Source organism: Dipodomys merriami, unplaced genomic scaffold (genome assembly GCF_024711535.1).
Source record: "Dipodomys merriami isolate MVZ:Mamm:240054 unplaced genomic scaffold, mDipMer1.0.p SCAF_24, whole genome shotgun sequence".
Taxonomy (NCBI): domain Eukaryota; kingdom Metazoa; phylum Chordata; class Mammalia; order Rodentia; family Heteromyidae; genus Dipodomys; species Dipodomys merriami.
In genome coordinates this window covers 18558569-18579947 of record NW_027203826.1, presented here as the reverse complement: position 1 = coordinate 18579947, position 21379 = coordinate 18558569, and the positions used below count along the sequence as shown (strand labels likewise).

Here is a 21379-nt window from a genome sequence, read left to right as displayed (position 1 = left end):
GAGGTGTAAGAAAGAGAAGGTTATACAGTTGTGGGGTTTTTTTTCTACTTCAGTTTAAAATCAGCATAATTGTCTGAGTATACCTTCATGCAAACACACAAACCCTTACATTAGCCAGTTCCCACCTAGAACATTGCATCCTGCTATTTCCTTCCTGACTAGAATAGTATTTAGGTGTGTGTAAAGGTACATCTACATAAGTTTTTCTCCTGTGCAGCTTTCAAGAGCCTTATGCACCAGAGTAGGTGAGAATGTAGCCTGCCCTCTACAATAAGTAAGTGCAAAGCATTCCTTCCAGTTCTCATACCCAGGTAGCAGTCGAACGAGGTCACAGAACTTTGGGCTCCTGAACCATTTCTCTCTCTGCCAAACCCACTTCTTTTTCTGCCAAAGCTTGTTAGGTGCTGAAGATTTGAGCACTTGCCAAACTCCATTTTCACTCGGAACATATGGTTCTAAGTATAGGCAATTTTCAGGCATAACAGCTAGGGAGAGGCCATTTTAACCTTAGTTTCCTTGTGTGCACACTTTTCAACATTGTTGTAAGAATTACTTTTTAAAAAAATTCTCCCGGCACAATATCTAGAACATAGCAGACATTCAATAAATATATAAATGTATTTTGAAGCATTCATTTGAAATTGTGATGTTCTAAAGAAGTCGGACCCTATGACAGCGAAGACTATTATAATAGGGCATCCAGGAACTCGTTGACCAAAATATTTGATATAATGGGAACTGAAACATACTTGCCAGCAGCACTAAATTCTAGGACCATGAGATTTCTGTTTCAAAAAGTAGTTTCTGTTGTTTGAATGCCACTTGTTGCCTTGTTTGCTCAAGGTGATATTAAAAAAAAAAAAACCCATGGACATCCATTCTGTACAGAATGACTGGCTAGGATAGCTTTTACCCAGTATGGGAGTTGAGTCAGTAAACTGGTTCACAATGTGTGCAGGATGAAAGTTCAGAAGGGGAATGGAGGGCAGTGGGAGAGGTCAGGCAAAGTCATTTTTTTTTCTCCATTACTTTCCCAAGTTGGCCATAGGGAAGGCTGGGCAGGGGAGGATTTCTCCATAGACCATTGAGAGATTGTGCACCAAATATTAGTGTTTCCCTCCTCTTCTCTCATCTCACTGTGGCTGGGTTTGTCCTTAGGTTACAGTGGGAAGCATCTTTGAGGTGGTCTGGGCAATCTTCAGACCAGGTACATCTTTTGGAATCAGTGTCTTGCGTGCTCTCCGACTACTAAGAATATTTAAAATAACCAAGTAAGTGATGAGCATCTGGACTCTTCCTACCACCTTATTTTGTGCCTTATTTTGTTTCCTTCTGTCCTTCCCCCATTTCTCCTCAATTCAACTCCTCTTCTCCCCCACCCCCACAAAGATCAACCCAGAAATCTATGTCAGAAGCCAGGTGCTTGTAGCTCACACCTGTAATTCTAGCTACTCAGCAAGCTGAGATCAGAGGTTTGAAGCAAGCCTGGGCAGGAAAGTCTGTGAGACTTAAAAAAAAAAACTTCAGGTAGTTTTTTGAAGGATGCAACAGAGCCTCATTTGTTTTCCCATTTTTTTAATTGTAAAGGTGATGTACAGAGGGGTTTCAGTTACATAAGTCAGGTAATGAGTATATTTCCTTTCGAAAAGTATTACCTTTTCCCCCATTTTCTCCCGGTCAGAGCTTCTTGATCAATGAATATGAATACGAATTCAGTACCTCTTGATTCACCCCTCTTAACATTCTCTACCCCTCCCTTTCCCTGAATTTTCAGGTTATATATTGATTTTTTCCCCATTTAACAAAGTAATTTATGTGTACAATGCATCTTGGTCTGTGTTATCCCTTCCATATCTTCCCCCTTTCCATCCATTCCTTCCCTTATTTTTCTCAGTTCTATGGCATATACAATGCATTCTAGCCTGCATTCTACTCATTTCCCTCATTCATTCGTCTACCCTTCTCCTCCTGTTCTTCTGCCCCTTTCCTTGTGATTGAGACCCTTACCTCCAATTAAGTACCAAAAAAGCTGGAAGTGGAGCAGTGGCTCCACCAGCACTTTAGCAAAAGAGCTTAGGGACAGAGCCCAGGCCCTGTGTTCAACACAGAACACAGGCCCAGGAACAACACAGAAGCAAAATGAAACAAACACACAAAAACTATGTCTGGTAACAGATCTGGTGCTCTGTTCCCTAGGGAAGCAAGGCTACCACATCTTCCTACAAAGTACACTAGTGCAGCTTACCTCAGAGACTGCAGGGAGATGCTGAGCTGGAGTTGGGATGATTTTGTTATGCAATGTTCACAACTGTAACCTTGTCTTGGTTTCTTAGGTATTGGGCATCCCTCCGGAATTTAGTGGTCTCCTTGATGAGCTCCATGAAGTCTATCATCAGTTTGCTCTTCCTTCTCTTCCTCTTCATTGTTGTCTTTGCTCTCCTAGGGATGCAGTTGTTTGGAGGCAGGTAAGGACCAGAAGGGACTTCATCTATAGGAGGTTCTGCATATGTCAAGCCTATGACAATCAGAGCTATTGAATCGATCACCATGTCTCCATCTTATTTGGACTGATAGGTGGCCAGAATAGGTCATGATGTGCTCATGTATGGAACACATGTCTTTGTTTTTAATTCTTTACCAAAAGTTTTATTTGATGACTTATGACTTTGTATTTGTACTTGAAATATATAGCATAAGTCTTTGTAAACTGAAGATCAGCCTAACCTTATGTTATTGCCATACCTTAATTTTATTTCTATTGCCATACCTTTAAAGGTGTGTAATTCATCAAAAAGAAAAAAGGAAAAAAACAACTGCTACTATCTCCATGACTTTTATGGAATGGAGGACAGAGATTGGGGTGTAGAGGAGATGTAAAGAATGGGAAAAAATGATGAAAACTGTAACCTTGGGAAGAGGAAACTTGGTATATGAGATTTCCATCCCATGCTCTCTGAATTCTCTTTTCAGGTTTAACTTTAATGATGGAACTCCTTCAGCAAATTTCGATACTTTTCCTGCTGCCATCATGACTGTGTTCCAGGTATAAGGCTCACCGTTGAGAACTGCTGTGTGGTGCAGACCACATGCTACATGATGACAATGTCTTATAGTGTCAGGACACTTCTGTTTCTCTTCCCTCGGCTGTTCTCAGGAAGCAGGGTTCTCTTTTCTTTTTTGAATAATTGTTACCATAATCCCTTACATTTCAATGACTCTGTTCTTACCAACTACAAAAGAACTCTTCTACTATGATCACCTTTTTGCCCTACCTATGAGGTACAAGACACTGAGTCTGAGATGCTCACTTACCCATGACATTTGGGAGAAAACCAAATCTAGAGTATCATCTAATTGATGTGTCCATTTCGTCTGGTGTCTTTTTCATGCCCCCCCCCTCCCAAAAAAATCCCCTTAAATCATAAGGAAAGCTCAATTATGAATAGTCGCTTAGAGTTGTACAGATAAAGACAAATACAATTTAGACAGAATCTAAGCTAAGCTGGAGCCCAAGCCTCCTAACTGGAGCCCCTGAGGCTTTTTCGGTTAATGTTACTACCTCAGGAATTCCATGTTAGCAGCTCTGGGGACAGTCAGATAGTGATCACTACCTGATCTGTATGACTCCGAAAGGCCAAGTTGGAGGTAGGAGGGACTCTGTAGTTTCAGGACTGGATGCTTTCTCACATTCACTTTCATTTTTTAATGGCCACAATGCTCATTTATATAAAAAATTCAAATTATTCGTGGGAATGGCTTTCTTATCTCTCTTTGGCAGGAGACTAAAGCAAGGGATTAGCTGAAAACGACCTAGCCCCAGTATTTGTCTTTTTGCAAACCCAGAGTCCTGACCTACCTGTTGTTTACTCTGTAGATCCTGACAGGAGAGGACTGGAATGAAGTAATGTACAATGGGATCCGCTCCCAGGGTGGGGTCAGCTCAGGCATGTGGTCAGCCATTTACTTCATTGTGCTCACCTTGTTCGGAAACTGTATCCTTTAAAGATGTTCTTATTTGGCTACCTTCTTGAATTAGCATTTCAGAAATTAGTGGTAGTGGTAGCATTTGAATGGGAAACGAGGGGCAATGGACAGAGCATACTGAAAGAAAATGGGCTTTTATCTTAAGGAATTAATGTACTCATTTTATAAAAATATAAACATGAACAAAATGGTTTTTTATGCGTTGAATGAAATAATTATTTGTGCCTTATAAACTAAAACTTCTGTATAATCTTTAGCTATTTGGAGGAGTAGGACTTACCTTGAATTGGGATTAGTGCAACAAAAACAAATGAGAGTCAAGATGAAGCTTCATTTTTGTATTTTCTATAATATCACAGAGAAGAGATGCTTCTTTCAAGTTTCTTTCCCTGAAAACTTCTAAGGATCAGAGCAGATTCCAACGAAGCCTAAGAAACTTGTAAAGAGAAAGCTATATAACGAGTTGCAGGAATAGAAGGCCAATTTTCATGATGACATAAAAAAAAAAAACTGATTCTTAGCATAGAAGACCAGGAAGTCCTCTAGGATTCTAACTAGAAGAATGAGAGAAGAAAGAAAATGTCCTATCATGGAGAACTGATCAGTCACAGGGGCTATGGATCATAGTCAGGACAGAGTAACATAAGACCCATCAGTCTAGGTGGGATTCATTTCCAGCCTTTCAGGAAACAGAGATGAGTACCTACACTGAGCCGTCTACACATTGCATTGTGTTGTTCTGTGATTTGCTTATGTGCATAAAAGGCCATAGTTGTCTGAATGTTTTCTTGTTCCAGATGACCTGCTGGACAGTTTGATTAATGCATTTTCTACGGCTTGTGTGAAGAGGTGATCTGTGGAAGGAGAAAACCCATATTCTCTTTCTCCTCCTGGCAGAGTGGCCCAGTATTCCCCTTTCCTATAGACCCTGGTTTCTTATCCTGCCAGTCCCCTTTCAGTAAAGAAGTGGAATTGTCCCTTAGATTTTTTGAAGCCTTTCTTTTTTCTTTTCTTTCTTTTTTATTTGTTGCTTGTCCATCCTTAACTCATAACCCCCAGACACCCTACTGAATGTATTCTTGGCCATCGCTGTGGACAATTTGGCCAATGCCCAGGAGCTAACCAAGGTAAGCACTGGCCTCTAGGGATTACACGGTTCTCTATTGCCATTAGGATACCTTAGGCCTTGAGATCTCTTTCTGGAAGTCTGTAGTGCCTTACTCAGACCTGCCATTGAAGCCTGCCTCTTCTGGAAGCTTCTAGACAATTAGAACTATATACTCATATAAGAAATCTGGATCACTTTGATAGACTATGCTGAGCCTCAGACCAGCATGGGTCTTTCATGGGCTATGGAAAATAGTAGTTCATCTCTGTGCACTCTTGCTGGGGTCCTTTCTAGGATTATGACATGGAGTGTCATGGTAAGCACTAGATACCTGGGTTTTAAGCACCGCTCCTGGTATTGTGACCTATGGTGGTAAGATTTCAATCATATGATGTAATCCTTAATAGTCTGGGTATATAAGACACTGGGGACATTTCAGTTCCTAGACTGAGGCTGCAGTGGCCACCATTATGGACAAGTTTCACTTCTTTCTGTTCTCGGATTGTCTTCTCCAGACGTAGTGGGATAATCTATGGCATGCAAATCAAATTTGAGGAAGAGGCACATACCATCTTGGTACTAGTTCGTACTTTGTCCATGTGTTCTATAAGGTGTTGTCTGCTCCTCTTGAGAATTTTGCTAGCTGCATGATATGGTAGGGAAAAATGCCAGCTGTAGTATCTGAAACAATACAGCTAGAAATCCACTTATTGGCTGTTTTCACTTTGGCCAGATTGCAGATCTCCATTAGCACCAGATTCTTCATGTGTAGTATGGGAATGATACCTTTGCCTTGTTTGCTTCATGGGATTACTGTGAAGACCAAGTGAAATCCTGAGTGTGGAAACTGTAGTCTGCTAGCAGACATACATATTTTTTTAATAATTTTAGTCACTTGACCTAAACTAAATTTTCCTAGTGCCATCACTTAGAATATGGGTGAGGGAGGATCTCTTGAGGACTTGAAGTGGGTCCAGGTCACTCTGGGGGAGACTCCATGATGGTTGAGTTCTCAGACTCGGTGCTGATTTCAGGAAGGAGGACTCTGCTCTATCCTCATAGACACTGCAGAATATTCGAGGAGTGTTGGTTTTTCCACAGAAATAACCAGCTCCCTCAAGAACGTGGGGATAGAGACAAGAATTGGGAGGCTGCTGTCTTCCAAGGAGCCTGGCCTGTGGCCTTTGGCGGTCTCTAAGCCATCCCATCTTCATGCTGTCTGTTTAACCTTTTTACTTGCCGCATTCATCTGGTCTGCAAACCTTCTCTGGAGAGTGCCAATAGAGAATACCCTCCATGTGAATCCCAGGCAAAACTCTCTGTGCTTTGTGTCTAGGATGAGCAGGAGGAAGAGGAGGCCTTCAACCAGAAACACGCACTGCAGAAGGCCAAGGAGGTCAGCCCGATGTCTGCACCCAACATGCCTTCTATGGAGTGAGTTGGTTTGTCTTTTTCACTGACCCCTGGGCTCCTGGGCTGAAGCCAATTCATTAGCTTATAAAGTGATCGATTGTAGGAGTCTACCTCCTCTCTGCCAGAATTATTCCCAAGAATGGACAGTGAGCACAACGGAGTCTCTGTGTTTTCATGGAGCTTTTATTTGCGTGAGGGACATGGATGACAAACACACAAGTCATTGCAGATAACAGTAAATAGAATACAATGAATGGAACAGAGTGACATGGCAGAGAAGGACAAGAGTTCGGGGGAGGACACCCAGGGAAACTCAGGAGAAGTTGAGATGATGAGTAAACAAAGACCCTGACCACATAGAAGACAGTTGTGTGATATTATGAAACAAGTGTCCTCTGGAAGGCTCCATATAGTGAGTTAGAGGGATAGAAGAGAACAAGACCATGGAGGTGGTCAGAAACCAGTCGAGAAGCCCTAAACCCCATGAGGATTTTAGCTTCTATGCTAATTGAAACCATGAGAGGAAGATGATGGAAGGATAACGATGACTTCACTTTAAAAGGTCACTGTTAGGTGACGAATGTGTTGTACATGCCACAAGTAGAGGTAATGATTCTTGAAGTAGGTGATGGTGATTGAGACTGGGATGGTGACAATAGAGGAGATGACCATCTCACTCCACGTTTTGGATTGAGAGCCAATGGGATGAGTTCATGGATTAATCTAGAAGGGGTGAGGAGGAAATAAAGAGAAGAAACAAAATTTCTCCCAGGTATTCTTTTCTAACATTTTAAGGCATAAACAGCTGGAGAAAGGGTAGTGGCATTTACCTATACCCTAGGGATGGTGGTAATCCAAAGTTCACTTTGGCCACATTAAATGTGAGATGCCTTGAAGGCATCCAAGTGTTTGAATAGGCTATTGGTTACATGAATAGAGGAGAAGTCAGGATTAAAATAAAGATTTGGGGGAAGTCATTTGCATTTGGTGGTATTTAAGCCATCAGTGTGGGTGAGATGACCCAGGAACAGTGGAGACAGGGAAGAGAGGAGCTGAGGACAGAGGCTGAGCTTATGGCTATGCTTTTAATGTCTGTCAGAAGAGAAGCCAGCAAAGAAGACCAAGGGAGGTACATCCAGGAAGTCAGAGAAGAATAGGAAAGCCTGGCATCCTAGAAACCTGTAGAGGAAAGCCCTGTAGAACAGAGTGGGCAATGGTACAACACGCTATTACAGGGCCACTTTGGGTGAGGACAGAGAGTACCAGTGGCATTGGCAAAACAAAAGCTAGTGACTTTATAAGTAGCCAGGAGGGAACAAGAATTCAGATGGAGTTGTTTAGGGAGAGAATGGGGGAGGGGTGATGAAATAGAGAGGCTTGGACCCCATTCTTCCAGGATCCACCCTAGACCTGTGGTTGATGAAAGAATTGAGTGAATCAGGCTTGGGCTCTCTGATCATGGCCTCAGCTGATGGAGTTGGGGCAAAGAAGCACAGAAAGCTCATATTGCTCTTCTCAGTCTTCATGAGGCCTGTGTGTATCCACTGGGGGAGGGTTTCAGTCCCACTGGAAGTGGAACTATCCTAACACCAGATCATGTCACTCAGTGCTTGAGGAGTCTGTGGTGACCTGGTACTCATGAGATCAGCTCCTGCATGGCATTTGCCTTACCTCATTGAGGGGACTCCCAAGTTCTATGCAGAGTCTCTCTTCTCTTCGTTACTGTTAGTTTATTATTTTTCACTTTCAAAACTGTGAAGGTCTAGCCTCTCTAACCCTTCTCTGTGAATTAGAGAAACAAATCCTCTTCCGAATATGCTCTAGGTCGTCAGTGATTACTACCCTCCTTTCCCTACATACCTTCTCATATGAATTTGAGCTTAAAAGAAAAAAAACCCACATACACACAGGTATCCAAAAGTGCAGATGGATAGGACTAGCTGCTGCCTAGAAGTAGGTGGTTCTATTTACTGAGATGAGGAAGCCTGGGGGAGAAGGAGGTTTGGAGAGATGTGATTGGGGATGATGCTTGGCCTAGAGTAGAGACTTGCTATTTATGGAAGGGAAGAATGAATGAAATGTGGGCAGGCACAGGGCTGTGGGAATCAAACAGTGTGCATTGGGGGCATAGTGAGTAGAAGAAGAAGTTGAGCCAGGACCTAGACTTTGGGAACCACACCAAGGCCACAAAGTCTGTACTGTTGGCAAGAGGGGCCTCAAGGTATTTATGCACCTTGCTCAGGTGTGTAGGCAAGATCACAGAATTTTGGTCTGCAGTGGAACTAAGTACAGATGTGGCTTCCATAGAGAAATTCAGAGCATGGTTACAAACCAAAGTGCCTGAGTATCGGTTCTAGTTTTGGTTCTCACATGCTCTGTGACCTTGAGAAGAACCTCATGGTCTCAGAATTTCTGTTGCCTCATCTTGGAAATGAGAAGAATGCTACATGCCCATCTTGTTCCACAAGCCTATTATGGGGTGTGCCCAAGGTGCCTGAGTTAGAGCTATGTGGATATTTCTATGAATTTAAAATAGGATCTTTGTATCTATTAGGAGAGATATGAAAGGAAGTATCAAGTATGTGTCAGATCTGTGTGAGATGGATCTCTTTTGCCTAGTGTGTGTGTGTGTGTGTGTGTGTGTGTGTGTGTGTGAGAGAGAGAGAGAGAGAGAGAGAGAGAGAGAGAGAGAGAGAGAGAGAGAGAGAGAGAAAGGGAGGGAGGGAGGGAGGGAGGGAGGGAGGGGTGAGGGGATCTTTCCATGTACTTAACACACAAGCTTCTGGAGAGCTGGTATTTGAATATCTGAGAATTTGCAAATAGATGGTATGATGTGCTTTTCCTAGTGGGTGTGCATGCTGCCTGTCTAGATTGTATGCTTCTATTTCTATATGCTCCCCATGCTTCTTGGCACTCCGCCCCCACCTGTGCCTCACTGCAGTGCAGCCTGCCGATGTTCAGGGAAACGTTCATTTGAGGAGCTCACAGACATTTCCAGGGTGCTGTCTGCATCCGTGGGTGCTTATGTGCACATGTAGGCATTTGTGCCTCTTTTCAGATACCCAGAGGAAGGTTCAGACCTCTGCCTCTGCTTCCTCAGCTCTACCCATATAGTACACTCCTCTGCAGACACACAGAAATGCTAATTGAGAGTGTTCGTTTGCAGAACATGTTCTGCACTGGTGGGTGTTGGGCTTCTTGCAAAGCCGCATTTACAGATCTTTAAGGTCCAGCAGGGCCTTAAAGGGCTGGATGGGATTTTCCAACCCTGGGACAAGAGCAAGCTTACTCTAAGGGTCGCCAAGATGGGTTGTCCTTTACTGAAACATCATCCTGTCCCTGGCTGATAGATATCATCATTTTATTACATGTTCTCTCCTCTTTAATCAGGTGACATCCATGTTCTCATCTCATCTCCAACTTTCTATTAACTTTGCTTTGAAAGGTTGCAGTGTACATGTAAAAAGGATATCTCTCTGTACAAGTCTAAGGTCGATACTGTGCTTTAACTGGGTGAACAGACCAGGGCCATTGTGTTGTACAAGTGCAGGGGCTCTGCTCACATCCTGGAGAATATGAACAGTGGCCCATGGCGTGGTGGCTCTGCTTTGAGCCACAGGCTGCTGTGGAGCCACACTGGTTTGCCTGGAAGACCATTTGTTTCCTGCATGTTTGGTGAGATTGAGTCAGGACCTGCTATGGGGATGACAAGTTAGGGGGTTGCATCTATATTTGTTACCCTTGATATGGTGGGAGAGTTAAGGGTGGGGCACAATTGCTCATCGCCTAAGGCCTCCAAAGGATGCATAGGCAGCAGTGTGTGTGTGTGCTAGTGGGCATGTTGTTTGAGCATCTGAAGCTATATCCTCTACAGAAAGTTGTATATTTGTGTTTCTGCATGTGTGCCTTCAAAAAAAAAAAGGCCCATGTATTTGCACATAGTGAAGACTCAGAAGTGACCCTGTTGGAGGTGAAGGTTGGAAGCTAGCATCTGGAGAGCCTGTGGACACATGGAAGACTCCTGTCTCCCTCTGGAAATCTGCTGGTGGCTGTGGGGCTTGTAGTTCCTAGAGGTTGGGCTGAACTGAACCTGTTCATTTTTCTTTCCCAGAAGAGACAGAAGGAGAAGACACCACATGTCGATGTGGGAGCCACGCAGCAGCCACCTGTATGTGTGTACCGGTTTGCGTGTTTGTGAGTGGTTCTGTGTAGGCGCGGGGACAATGTGTCTTTGTCCTTGCTGTGGACAAAGGGGCACGGGGTGTGCATGTGGGCGTGTGCCTCGGTGTGTGCGTGTGTTCTGTGTACTTGATCTGTGGACGTGCCCTTTTGCACCTTTTCAACCTATGCTTCTATTGGTGTGTGTCTAAAGTACGTGACCCCGTGTGTTGCTCACTCTTTGGTTTGGCCTGTGAATGGGCACGTGTTGGCATTGGTAATGAGTGTTAGTGGGTGTTCCTCTGGTGTAGGCTGTTGTATGCAGCTCTGTGTGGGCCTTGGTGAGGTTGCGTGTGGGTACATGTGAGTGTCCCCTGAATTGGTAGGCGTGCACTCACAGGCACGTGAGGGAAGGAGTAGGTGGAGTAGGTGTATGCCGCACCTACCAGTCAGCCACGCCTGTGTGCTCATGTACGTTGTGCTTGTGCGTTCTTGCTGCCACGTGAGTGCTTGTTAGACCCTTGAGCAGTGCTCAGCAGTGGTTTGTGTGGGAGCTGCTGGTGGTCTCTGTGCACACAAATCTTCTACGGGTTCCATTAGCTATTGTGGGAGAGACCCCCAGCCCTCTTTCTTTTTGGAGGATTGTGCTAAGATTTTTTAGCACGTGGGTCTGCTTGCTACTGCTGTCCGCCTTTGGTGGTATTTAAACATGTCTCAGCCTTTGCTATTCCAGGCTGTAATCTAAGAAGAGAAAGGGAGGGAGTCTGATGTAGAATCAAGAGCTATTGGTAGGCACAAGGGGATCCTCGCTGATGCTCCTGAATCAAAGGAACACAGAGGGGTAAGGGCAAGTGAGCCTTTGTGTGACCATACTCGGAGACCCTCTGGAGATGCAGGACTCGATTGTGGAGGCTTATCTCTTCTCGATCCTTCAACCGCTGCAGAGCAGGGATTGCAATAAAAATACTCCAAACTGTCTATGGAGGCGCTGGTCCCATGGCCTCCTCGTGTGTGGGCACTCTGCTCCTTGCATCGTTTTGTGCTTCCTGTCTCAGGTTCTTGGTTCTCCCATTTGCTCCCCCATCATGTGCCCTCCCTTGTTCATGGCCTCTGTGGCTACTGCCCCCCACCCCCACCCCCGCCCCACAGCCTGCAGCTGCTAGGCCCTGACTCTGCTCCTCACCCTTTCCCCTTTGCCAGGAGGGAACGGAGGCGCCGGCACCACATGTCCGTGTGGGAACAGCGTACCAGCCAGCTGAGGAGACACATGCAGATGTCCAGCCAGGAGGCCCTCAACAAAGAGGAGGCTCCACCAATGAACCCGCTCAATCCCCTCAACCCCCTGAGCCCCCTCAACCCACTCAATGCCCACCCCAGCCTCTACCGCAGGTCCAGGCCCATTGAAGGTCTGACCCTAGGCCTAGGCCTGGAAAAGTGTGAAGAGGAGCGCATCAGCCGTGGGGGCTCTCTCAAGGGAGATGGAGCTGGCCTGACCAGTGCCCTGGACAATCAGAGGAGCCCTTTATCCCTGGGCAAACGGGAGCCACCATGGCTCGCCAGGCCTTGTCATGGGAACTGTGACCCAACCCAGCAAGAGGCTGGGGGAGGAGGAGAGACCGTGGTGACCTTTGAGGACCGGGCCAGGCACAGACAGAGCCAGCGGCGAAGCCGGCACCGTCGAGTCAGGACGGAAGGGAAGGAGTCCTCTTCGGCCTCACGGAGCAGGTCTGCCAGCCAGGAGCGGAGTCTGGATGAAGTGGTACCCACTGAGGGAGAGAAGGAGCATGAGTCCCGGGGCAGCCATGGGGGCAAGGAACCGACAATCCATGAAGAGGAGCGAACCCAGGACTTAAGGAGGTGAGTTCCAGAAGTGACTTAGAGAGAATAGCACAGGCTGATGGTCCGGAATTCTCTAGTGGAGACCTCTGTGGGTCTTGGTTTCCCTTTTGGTGAGGTGGAGATGTTTTTTGCCACGGTTTTGCTCCCTCTGAAAATACGCACCTGTTCTTCAAGAGCATCTCTGCTAGGAGTAGGGCATGGATGGACCAATGGGAATAAGATAGCGGGTGTGGCTTGTGGGTCTAGATCCTCTCTGTCTGGGTGGGGTGAAGGCAGTAGATGCTGAGCGCTCTCCAGCAGGTCTGCTCAGTTCCCCTTCCCTTTCCTCTCTGGCCAGGTACATTGGCCATTCTAGAGCAGCTTTTGATCCCTGGCTGTCTTCTCCTCTGTCTTCCCAGGACCAACAGTCTGATGGTGCCCAGAGGCTCTGGGCTGGCAGAAGCCCTTGATGAAGCCAATACACCCCTAGTCATGCCTCAGCCTGAGCTGGAAGTAGCGAAGGATGCAGTGTTGACCGAGCAGGAACAGGAAGGCAGTAGTGAGCAAGCTCTGCTGAGGGATGTGCAGCTGGATGTGGGCCGGGGCATCAGCCAGAGTGAGCCTGACCTCTCCTGCATCACAGCCAACACGGACAAGGCCGCCACCGAGAGCACCAGTGTCACCGTGGCCATCCCTGACGTGGGGCCCTTGGTGGATTCAACAGTGGTACACAGTGAGCACAGTCCCTCTCTATTCCCACCTGTCTGCCCCACCCCATTCCACCCTGCAACTGAGGACAGCTGGCTCTGGGATTCTCCTTTAAAGCTGCCCCAGCAGAACCAATGCATTCTTTTAGCAATAAAAGAGAGTAAAACCATTTATAAAAAAACTGCAATCATAAATTAGAATTTACTTCATCTGAGAATTTCTTAATACTTAGAATTTCACTTAGAGGCTTTCCCTAAGCTCTGGTCCTGGGACCAACCCTAAAGTCTTCAGAAAGTTCATATGTGACTTTATGCCCATTTACATCTTCAGCTATTTGGTTGCACTCTGAGAATCTGGTCGGGTTCTCTGTGGTCTTTAAAGTGCTCTGCCCACCTCACCAGAGAGGGGACGGACCCCTGGCAGGGACTTCCAGTCCTGGCTCTGCTTTGTGACCTCAGAAAAATCTCTGCATCTCTCAAGCTCTCTGATTGTCATGTATAGAGCGGGAATGGAACTAGATGATCTCTGAGGCTCTTTCCAGTGCTAACATTTTATGATTCTATTATGCCTATCAACTCTTTCCCTCCTAGGAGCTTTTAGTTATTTGCTCGTTCTCTCCTTCAGAGTTCCCTCAGGCAGCAGAGGTTAATCTGTGAAACTGGAAAGGGAAACACAGGGAAAAAAATTTCATCTAATATTCCACTTGCCCCATACCTCATCCCTGTATTAATTCTACACGCCTTCTGTGCCTTGACCCAGGCCTCATCTCTACATCAACCCCATGACCCACCCAGAACCTGTCCCTACATCAACCCTATGTCCTGTCCCAGACTTAACTGAACCTTCTCTATCTATATTAACCTAATGCCCCTTCCCAGATCGGACTATACATTCTGTACCTATAACAATGCCATGTCCCACCACAGACCTGCCCTCACACTTTGTATCTAGAAGAAACCCATGCCTTGTCCTGAACTTAAGCCCACTTTCCATTCCTAAATTAATCCTGTGCCCCATGTCTGTCCAGCTGGTCTCCTCTACATTAATCCAGGCCCAGACCCCATCCCCTGCTCTACCTTCACATCCTACACCTGCACTACTCCCACTCTTCATCTCCATCCTGACTCCATACCTCCTCCCTACACTAATCCTACAGCTACTCTGTGATACTAGAATTGTGACAAGATTGCTCTCTTGCTGTTTCCCTTCCACCTTTGCCACATTTTTCTTTCATTGTTTTCTCTTAGTATTCTCTCCTTATTTGCCTTTGTTTCAGCGCTCAATCTTCCTTTCTTCAAATTCCTTACACTCATATTATCAGTCTGCTTATAAAAAGTAAATCTTGGGCTGGGAAGGTGGCTCAGTGGTAGAGCGCTTGCCTTGCATGCCTGAGGCCCTGGGTTTGATTCCTTAGCACCACATAAGAAAAAAGCCGCAAGTGGCTCAAGTGGTAGAGCGCTAGCCTTGAGCTGAAGAGCTGAGGGACAGCACCCAGGCCCAGAGTTCAGGCCCCATGACTGGACCCAAAAAAAAAAAAAAAAAAAAAGTAAATCTCAGCCAGGCACCAGTGGCTCATGCTTCTATCCTAGCTACTCAGGAGGCTGAGATCTGAGGATCAGAGTTCAAAGCCAGCCCAAACAGAAAAGTTCACATGAGACTCTTATCTCCAATTAGCCACTCAAAAAAAAAAAAACAAAAACCAGAAGTGCTGCTGTGACTCAAGTGTAGAGTACTAGAGGCTCAGGGACAGTGTCCAGGCCCTGAGTTCAAGCCCCACAACTGACATAAAGTCAGTCTCTCATGTCCAGTCCTTGCTCAGGTTGAGTTGGACATGTTTCAGAATCCCAGTCTCATAGCCTTTTTGAGCAACTGTTGGATTTTTTTACTTTTAAAAATTCAGTGTTTTGGACCCTCTGTTATAAGAAATTATATAAGACAGCTTGACCAGCCCTTTGTTTCTGTTCCAGAGCTAGTCTCAAGTGCGGGTATGTGATAGGCTTTTAGGTACTACCTATGACTTACTTTTAGAAGCCTCTGGCATGACTCATGACCTCAGAGATTTGCTGCTTCCACCAAGTTCCAGGGTAGAGTCATTCACCGACTCAAGAGCAGCGGGACGTCCTCTCCCCATTCGGATAGCTTCATCCTCCTGCTACTGTAACCCATTCTGTGACTTGACTATAAAAATAGATTAGCAGCCTGAGCACTGCACTGAACCCTAGACTTGTTCGTCCTCCCAGTTCTGGAACGCAGTCAAGGGCCCATATTCACATGAATATTGCATTCTCATTTCTACATCTATCACGACTAGGAAAGGCACAGCCAGAAAGGCAGCTGCAAACAGAGTAATGGTTTCTTAAAATTTTCCACTGTAGTATGACTTCATTGAAGCCATATAGGATTTCATATTAGGAACTCACACTGACTTTAGGGCCGTAGGAAAGTACTTCAGTTCCCTAAACTTTGGGTTTTCCCACCTGTAGAATGGGAATAATAAATATGCCATTCAGGGTGCACTGATACGAAAATCTAATAAGTAATTTAAATAAGAACCAAGAGTTTGTAATATGCAACCTTTAAGAGTATCATAACAGAAGCAGTTTCTGTTTGCAAAGACTGCAAATTATTGTTTGCCAGATTGCAAAAGTTCAGTCATAAAAGGAGGGACCTGATTGTTATCATTTATAAAGCATACAAGGCTATCCCATATAAAATTCAAGTGAGGGTAAGGAGAAGAAGGTATTAAATCAATGTAATATAAAAAAGTATTCCCAGTGTTCTTGGGTGCCTTGTACGGGCATCTGAATCCCTTTCCTAGCCTCTCATGTTGTCCACATACAATTCAAAGGTATCATGCATGTAGCCAGGTCACTGATGGTTTCTCCATGTTCCTTTGCAGTTAGTAACAAAACGGATGGAGAGGCCAGTCCTTTGAAGGAGGCAGAGATCAAAGAGGAAGAAGAGGAGGAAGTGGAGAACAAGAAGAAGAAAAAGGAGAGGCGTGAGACGGGCAAAGCCATGGTGCCACACAGCTCCATGTTTATCTTCAGCACCACGAATCCGTAAGATACCCTCACACACTCCTTTTTGGTGGTAGGACAGAAAGCTAGCATGAGGAGAAAAAATGAACCATCTTCCTGGACCTTTCTGGTATTGGTTGGCCAGATACAAGAGTACCTGGGATCCAATAGGAAAGGAGAGTCGTTAAATGTCTGTAATGATGTCCTGTATCCTCTTCCCTCAATAGAAGAGAGGATACAGGAAGAATATCATGAGACAAGATGGAGGGATTTACTCGTCTGTATTACAGACATTCTCCAAGAAGACAGCTGAGGCTGTGGACATTGGGGTGACAAGCTCATCTATTGGATTTTGAGATTTTTTAAAGGATGCCCTCTTGAAAAGCTCACATGGAGGACAGACAGATCTTCTGTCCTGCATGTGAATTTTTCAAAAGAACATACTTCCATGAGCAGAGACAGGGGTGGGAGTGTTAGACAAGTCTAGAAGGTTAGATTCAGGAAGGATGGAGTTGGGAAGGAGCAACTTCCTTCTGCTCTGGAAATGACATGTAGACCAGCTTCTGAGACTGGTGGGACAAGGAGGCCTTTGGGGACTATGTAAACAGGGTTCAGGAAGAGCTCTGGGATGGAAAGACCTTGAGTTAAAGTTGCCAGGTCATCCGAGATGGGAATATAATACTGTAGTACTATAGAGTATAAAGCTCCTTGTATCAGTGTAGCATGGGAGACATGAAACCCTATTGTTGGAATCTTAGAATCAAGGTCTGTTTTTCTGTTTCTTGAGCCTTTGTAATTTACTGAGATCCCAGATGTTTTTTACAGTAGAGGAGAAGATACCAGGGTGCTTTGGAAGGTTCCAGAGAGCCTCCTTGAGGTTGTGTAGTCTGTGTCTGGCTGCTCCCAAATAGCATGCTTGCAGACAATGTATCTTGGCTTGCGTGCCACAGCTCTACCCAATCTGATTACCTTCTCCCATGGGGGCTTGAGAGGATAGTGCCTGAGAAATTAAATTGCTCTCCCTCGTGGCTTCCTTTGGCAAGGAAATGGCTGTCTGGAAGAGGTCAGTGGGTAAGGCAGAGGGAGTAAGATGGAGAAGCATGGAAAAGACCCATGGCTAGCTCAGCAAGGTCTCTCCACCCCACAGGATTCGCAGGGCCTGCCACTACATTGTGAACCTGCGCTACTTCGAGATGTGTATCCTTCTGGTGATCGCGGCCAGCAGCATTGCCCTGGCAGCTGAGGACCCTGTTTTGACCAATTCAGAGCGTAACAAAGTAGGTACACAGGGGCCATCTGTCAACATCCATGGTGCCCTACGGGCCACTACATCTTAGTTTCGCCCCTCTAACATCAGAGGTGAATTGATGGTGGGGAGGTTGTTGGGGAACAAGGAAGGATGGAGATATTGATCATTCCTGTTCCTTAGAAGTAGGAACTTCTCCCTAAGGGAAGAAAGTCCTAGCGAAGCCCCAAGATCCATCAACATACCAGTACCTTTATGCTCCAGCAGTGGAGCAAATGTATCGTGAACCAGCCAGGGCTTTGAAGGGGATCTGCAGATACCTAAGGAATTGGTTGTAGGCTCTGACATGGTCATGGGTGATGTGTGTGAAGCTGAACAGCGGCATAGCCCTATCCCAGAGAGTGAGCTATCTCCTGGAAACCCCACAAGAATGTGCGTGTCAGGGGGGTAGGAGGGTAGGAACTGACAAGAATTCCATATCCTGGGACTGAACAAGGAGTGAGAGTTTGGTGGAACAATTCAAACTCAAGAGGTCAGGTTCTAAGCCATGTGATTCCAGCAGGCTCTGTGACCCACCTCATTCCTACTGCTATTTCTCAGTTTACCCAGTGGTTGGAATTTCATTCATGTGTCTAAGATGGAAACGGGTGGGAACTGGGTGGCGGGGCAGAACTGTATGTGTCAGTGTATGGGGGTGTCACCCTGCACCTCACCTTGTCCTCTTCCCCTCCGTTTCATATGTCTTACAGGTCCTGAGGTATTTTGACTACGTTTTCACAGGCGTGTTCACCTTTGAGATGGTTATAAAGGTAAAAGCCTCTGGAGAAAACCTGGCTATAGGCTTTGAATGGGTCACCTGTCCCCTTCACTTCAAGGCCCTTCCCAAAGATGCCATCTAGAAGACCATGACAGGAGATCCTCTACTGAGCACTCTTTTGCCTGCAGAATCCTGAGGAGGTGTATCCTAAGACATGGCTGCTTGAATGTGTTTGGATAGTGTAGACCTGTGCATGTAGCCTGAATAGGAAGCAGGTGATGGGTGGGCAGAGAGTCTGAGGATTGCATTCTCCCAAACAATGTGCTCCCTGCCTTGAGCTTGGGTACATGCCAAGGTGAAGGGCCAGGTAGGTATGTTGTATGTTAGTCTTCCTACACTCCATCCCTTCCTACTACCTGAGGGTTGTATCCTCCCAACCATCTAAAGCTGAACAGATCTGTCTTGTTCCCAGTTTTCTCCATCTGGGTTACTTGTTTGTGAATATGAGGCAATGTCTGAAGCTCTGGGCATTAAGGAAAGGAGGAACAGAGAGTTCTGTGATGACAGAGGAATCTTGTCCAACCTGTGACTATGATAAGGTGCCTAGTACTCACCATGATCTGGAGAGAGCCTGCTAGATAGATGTCCCTCTCACTCCTCAAGCTCAGAGTGAGGTTAACTATACAGACAGTGGCAGTGAATACATTGGCATAATGAACCAGATCCCAGGGCAGGTGTCCCCTGTACCACCTGGGCTCATCCACAGCTCTTCATACCCTTTTCCCGCAGATGATAGACCAGGGCTTGATTCTGCAGGACGGATCCTACTTCCGAGACCTCTGGAACATCCTGGATTTTGTGGTGGTGGTTGGTGCATTGGTGGCCTTTGCTCTGGCGTAAGTGGCTTCTTCCCTGTTTTGTTCCCCCCTCCTTTCCATTTCCTAGAGACTGGCTGATTTAAAGCTATCCCTTGGGCCAACATAAGAAATGAAACACTCACAGAAGTATTAAAGAATGCTGCCCTGGAAATCTGCTTGTCAGGTTCCCTCAACAGAGCTCCCGAGGGCTTTACAGTTTTATCTCCTTTTTCCCAAATGGCATATGGGGGTAGAAAGAGCAGGGAACATCAGTGGGGAGAAGTCAGAAGTACCAAGAGAGTCATTCCCAGAGATGCACAAGTACACGCAGGTGCTTGGGATATGGGCAGTGTCTCTGCATTCAGAGACAAAATCTAAGGACAACTGATGCTGCCTTTTATTTCTTGAGTCAAAAGAGAAGCCTGAAAGAAATAAGAGTGGTGGGGAGGGGAACAAAATTGAGGATCCTAGAATTCTGAGCATGGAAAGGTTCTTTGCTTGGAGATAACCACAAGTTAATCAAGGGATATACAAATATTGATATGCTTAATCTGCAAAAGAAACAGCTCTCCAAGTCTTCCCTTGTAATGTACTTAAGAAATACGGCCTTAAGACATTTAGAGGACCAAACCTTGCTCACTATATTTGGGAGGGCTGGGATGTAGCTCAGTGGCAAAGAGTTTGCCTAGCAAGTACAATGTCCTGGGTTTGATCCCATACCAAAAAAGGGAAAAAAATACAATTAAAAAAGCCCTAAAACATTTGGCAAATTCCCATCCCTCCCCCAACACATAGACATTTATCCAACTGTAGCAGGTTTTCAAGCACATACTGCCATTCCCTGTGGAATTCAGCCAAGGAAGGGACACTCCTGGCAAGCTAGGATATACCTAAGACATAGGGATGTGCTCAGGGCCTTTTTACTAAACAGATTAGACAGTACTCCCAAGAGGATGAAAGATCCTTCTGAATTTTATACCTTGTTCCATCTACCACAAGTGGATGGTGAGGAGGATTCCCTGAGCCATCTTTCCAGTCATCTTGAATAAGAGTAAGAGCCTCATATTCTGAACAAGGCCAACGTTATTTTCTTTCTGGTAAGGCACAGGAAGCACATGGGAACCACTCTTGTTGATGGCAGCTGTATGAGGGAAGGGACAAGAAAGATGTCTGTCTGTATTTGTCCTACCTAGGTACAAGGGTTGAGAAGGGATTGTTCATCCCACCTTTGCCCAAACACTGCCATCTTCCATCCTAGCAAAATAACAAGTAGAGAAGCTTAGAATGAATGCTTCTCAAGTGGCCTAGGATAAAGGACTGGATGCTCTGTCTGTAGGAGAGATGAGATTTCTCACCTCTGCTCAGCATCTAAGATGTGCCAAATCCTGGGAACAAGCTATGTCCATTGTCGCTGATTTATTGGGGTACCCTCTGAAGAAGAGCCTAGTTAGATCTAATTGGTGATCCCCAAATAGGTTAGCAATTAAGTAATTCCAGTGTGTTTAGTCCACATGCACACTTGTGTTTCAACCCCAACAGAGTTGTGTGGAGTTGGTTAACTTTGACCCCCACAAAAAGAAAACATGTCTCAGCTGTTCCCAAAGAAACTTCAAGAATGGTTGGTGTTTCCTCACACATTCAGAATCCATATGGGTTCTCATAGCACCATAAAAGAGCCAACCTTTGCTCTACCCAGGGGCCCTCCTGCTCCTTCTCCTCTTGGGAAGATGTATTAAAGTCTACTTCTGTCCTGAGGAAGCCCAACATTTTTGTTATTGTTAGAGATAAAATATGATCCTTGGGATTTTTTAAAGGTCAAGTTCCCTTCTCGTTCTATCAATTCATTTGCATACATTATTCACCACATTGTTCTCTCTTATTTTGATCTCAGTAGCATAGTTGCCTATCTTTGATGAGCAAAGGATGGAAAGGGAAGCATATAGGAAGGAACTTACCCAATCTTTAGAAAACTAGAGTTCACAGAGACAGGGAAGTAAAAATGTAGACCGTGGGGTAAGGCAGGGCCTAGGTTATATGTTAGCTCCTCCCTGGCTTCGTCCTTGAGCCACACAGCAAGATATTAATACTCTTCAGGCTCAAAAATGGAGAACAAATAAGGTGTGTAAAATGCTTAGCACAGGGCCTGGCAGTGTGTATGATCAAGAAATGTTCATTCTCTGCTTTACCCATCCTGTCATACAGCCTGAATGTAGGAGCCACGTATATGTTGGTGTATAATGTATGCAAAAGGTTGAAGATGGATCCAGGCTGGTTCCAAATTCAGTTGTTTCTCCCATACCTATTTCACTG

At 45.5% G+C, this 21379-nt stretch overlaps 1 protein-coding gene across 9 annotated transcripts in view; it reads left to right on the top strand.

Annotated features, from left to right (window-relative positions):
- The window catches only part of Cacna1e (calcium voltage-gated channel subunit alpha1 E), a 468612-nt gene that overhangs the window by 384962 nt on the left and 62271 nt on the right, over nt 1-21379 (top strand). For 6 of the 9 annotated variants that reach the window (XM_070034322.1, XM_070034319.1, XM_070034320.1 and 3 more), the window contains 13 exons: nt 1159-1271; nt 2334-2465; nt 2971-3043; nt 3875-3992; nt 5044-5111; nt 6429-6526; nt 10617-10673; nt 11864-12520; nt 12901-13214; nt 16089-16251; nt 17357-17486; nt 18205-18264; nt 19002-19108. In XM_070034322.1, the coding sequence (XP_069890423.1) occupies nt 1159-1271; nt 2334-2465; nt 2971-3043; nt 3875-3992; nt 5044-5111; nt 6429-6526; nt 10617-10673; nt 11864-12520; nt 12901-13214; nt 16089-16251; nt 17357-17486; nt 18205-18264; nt 19002-19108 (2090 nt within the window). The remainder of the gene's footprint in view (nt 1-1158; nt 1272-2333; nt 2466-2970; nt 3044-3874; nt 3993-5043; nt 5112-6428; nt 6527-10616; nt 10674-11863; nt 12521-12900; nt 13215-16088; nt 16252-17356; nt 17487-18204; nt 18265-19001; nt 19109-21379) is intronic. The other 3 variants (XM_070034321.1, XM_070034325.1, XM_070034324.1) reach the window with 1 other exon arrangement.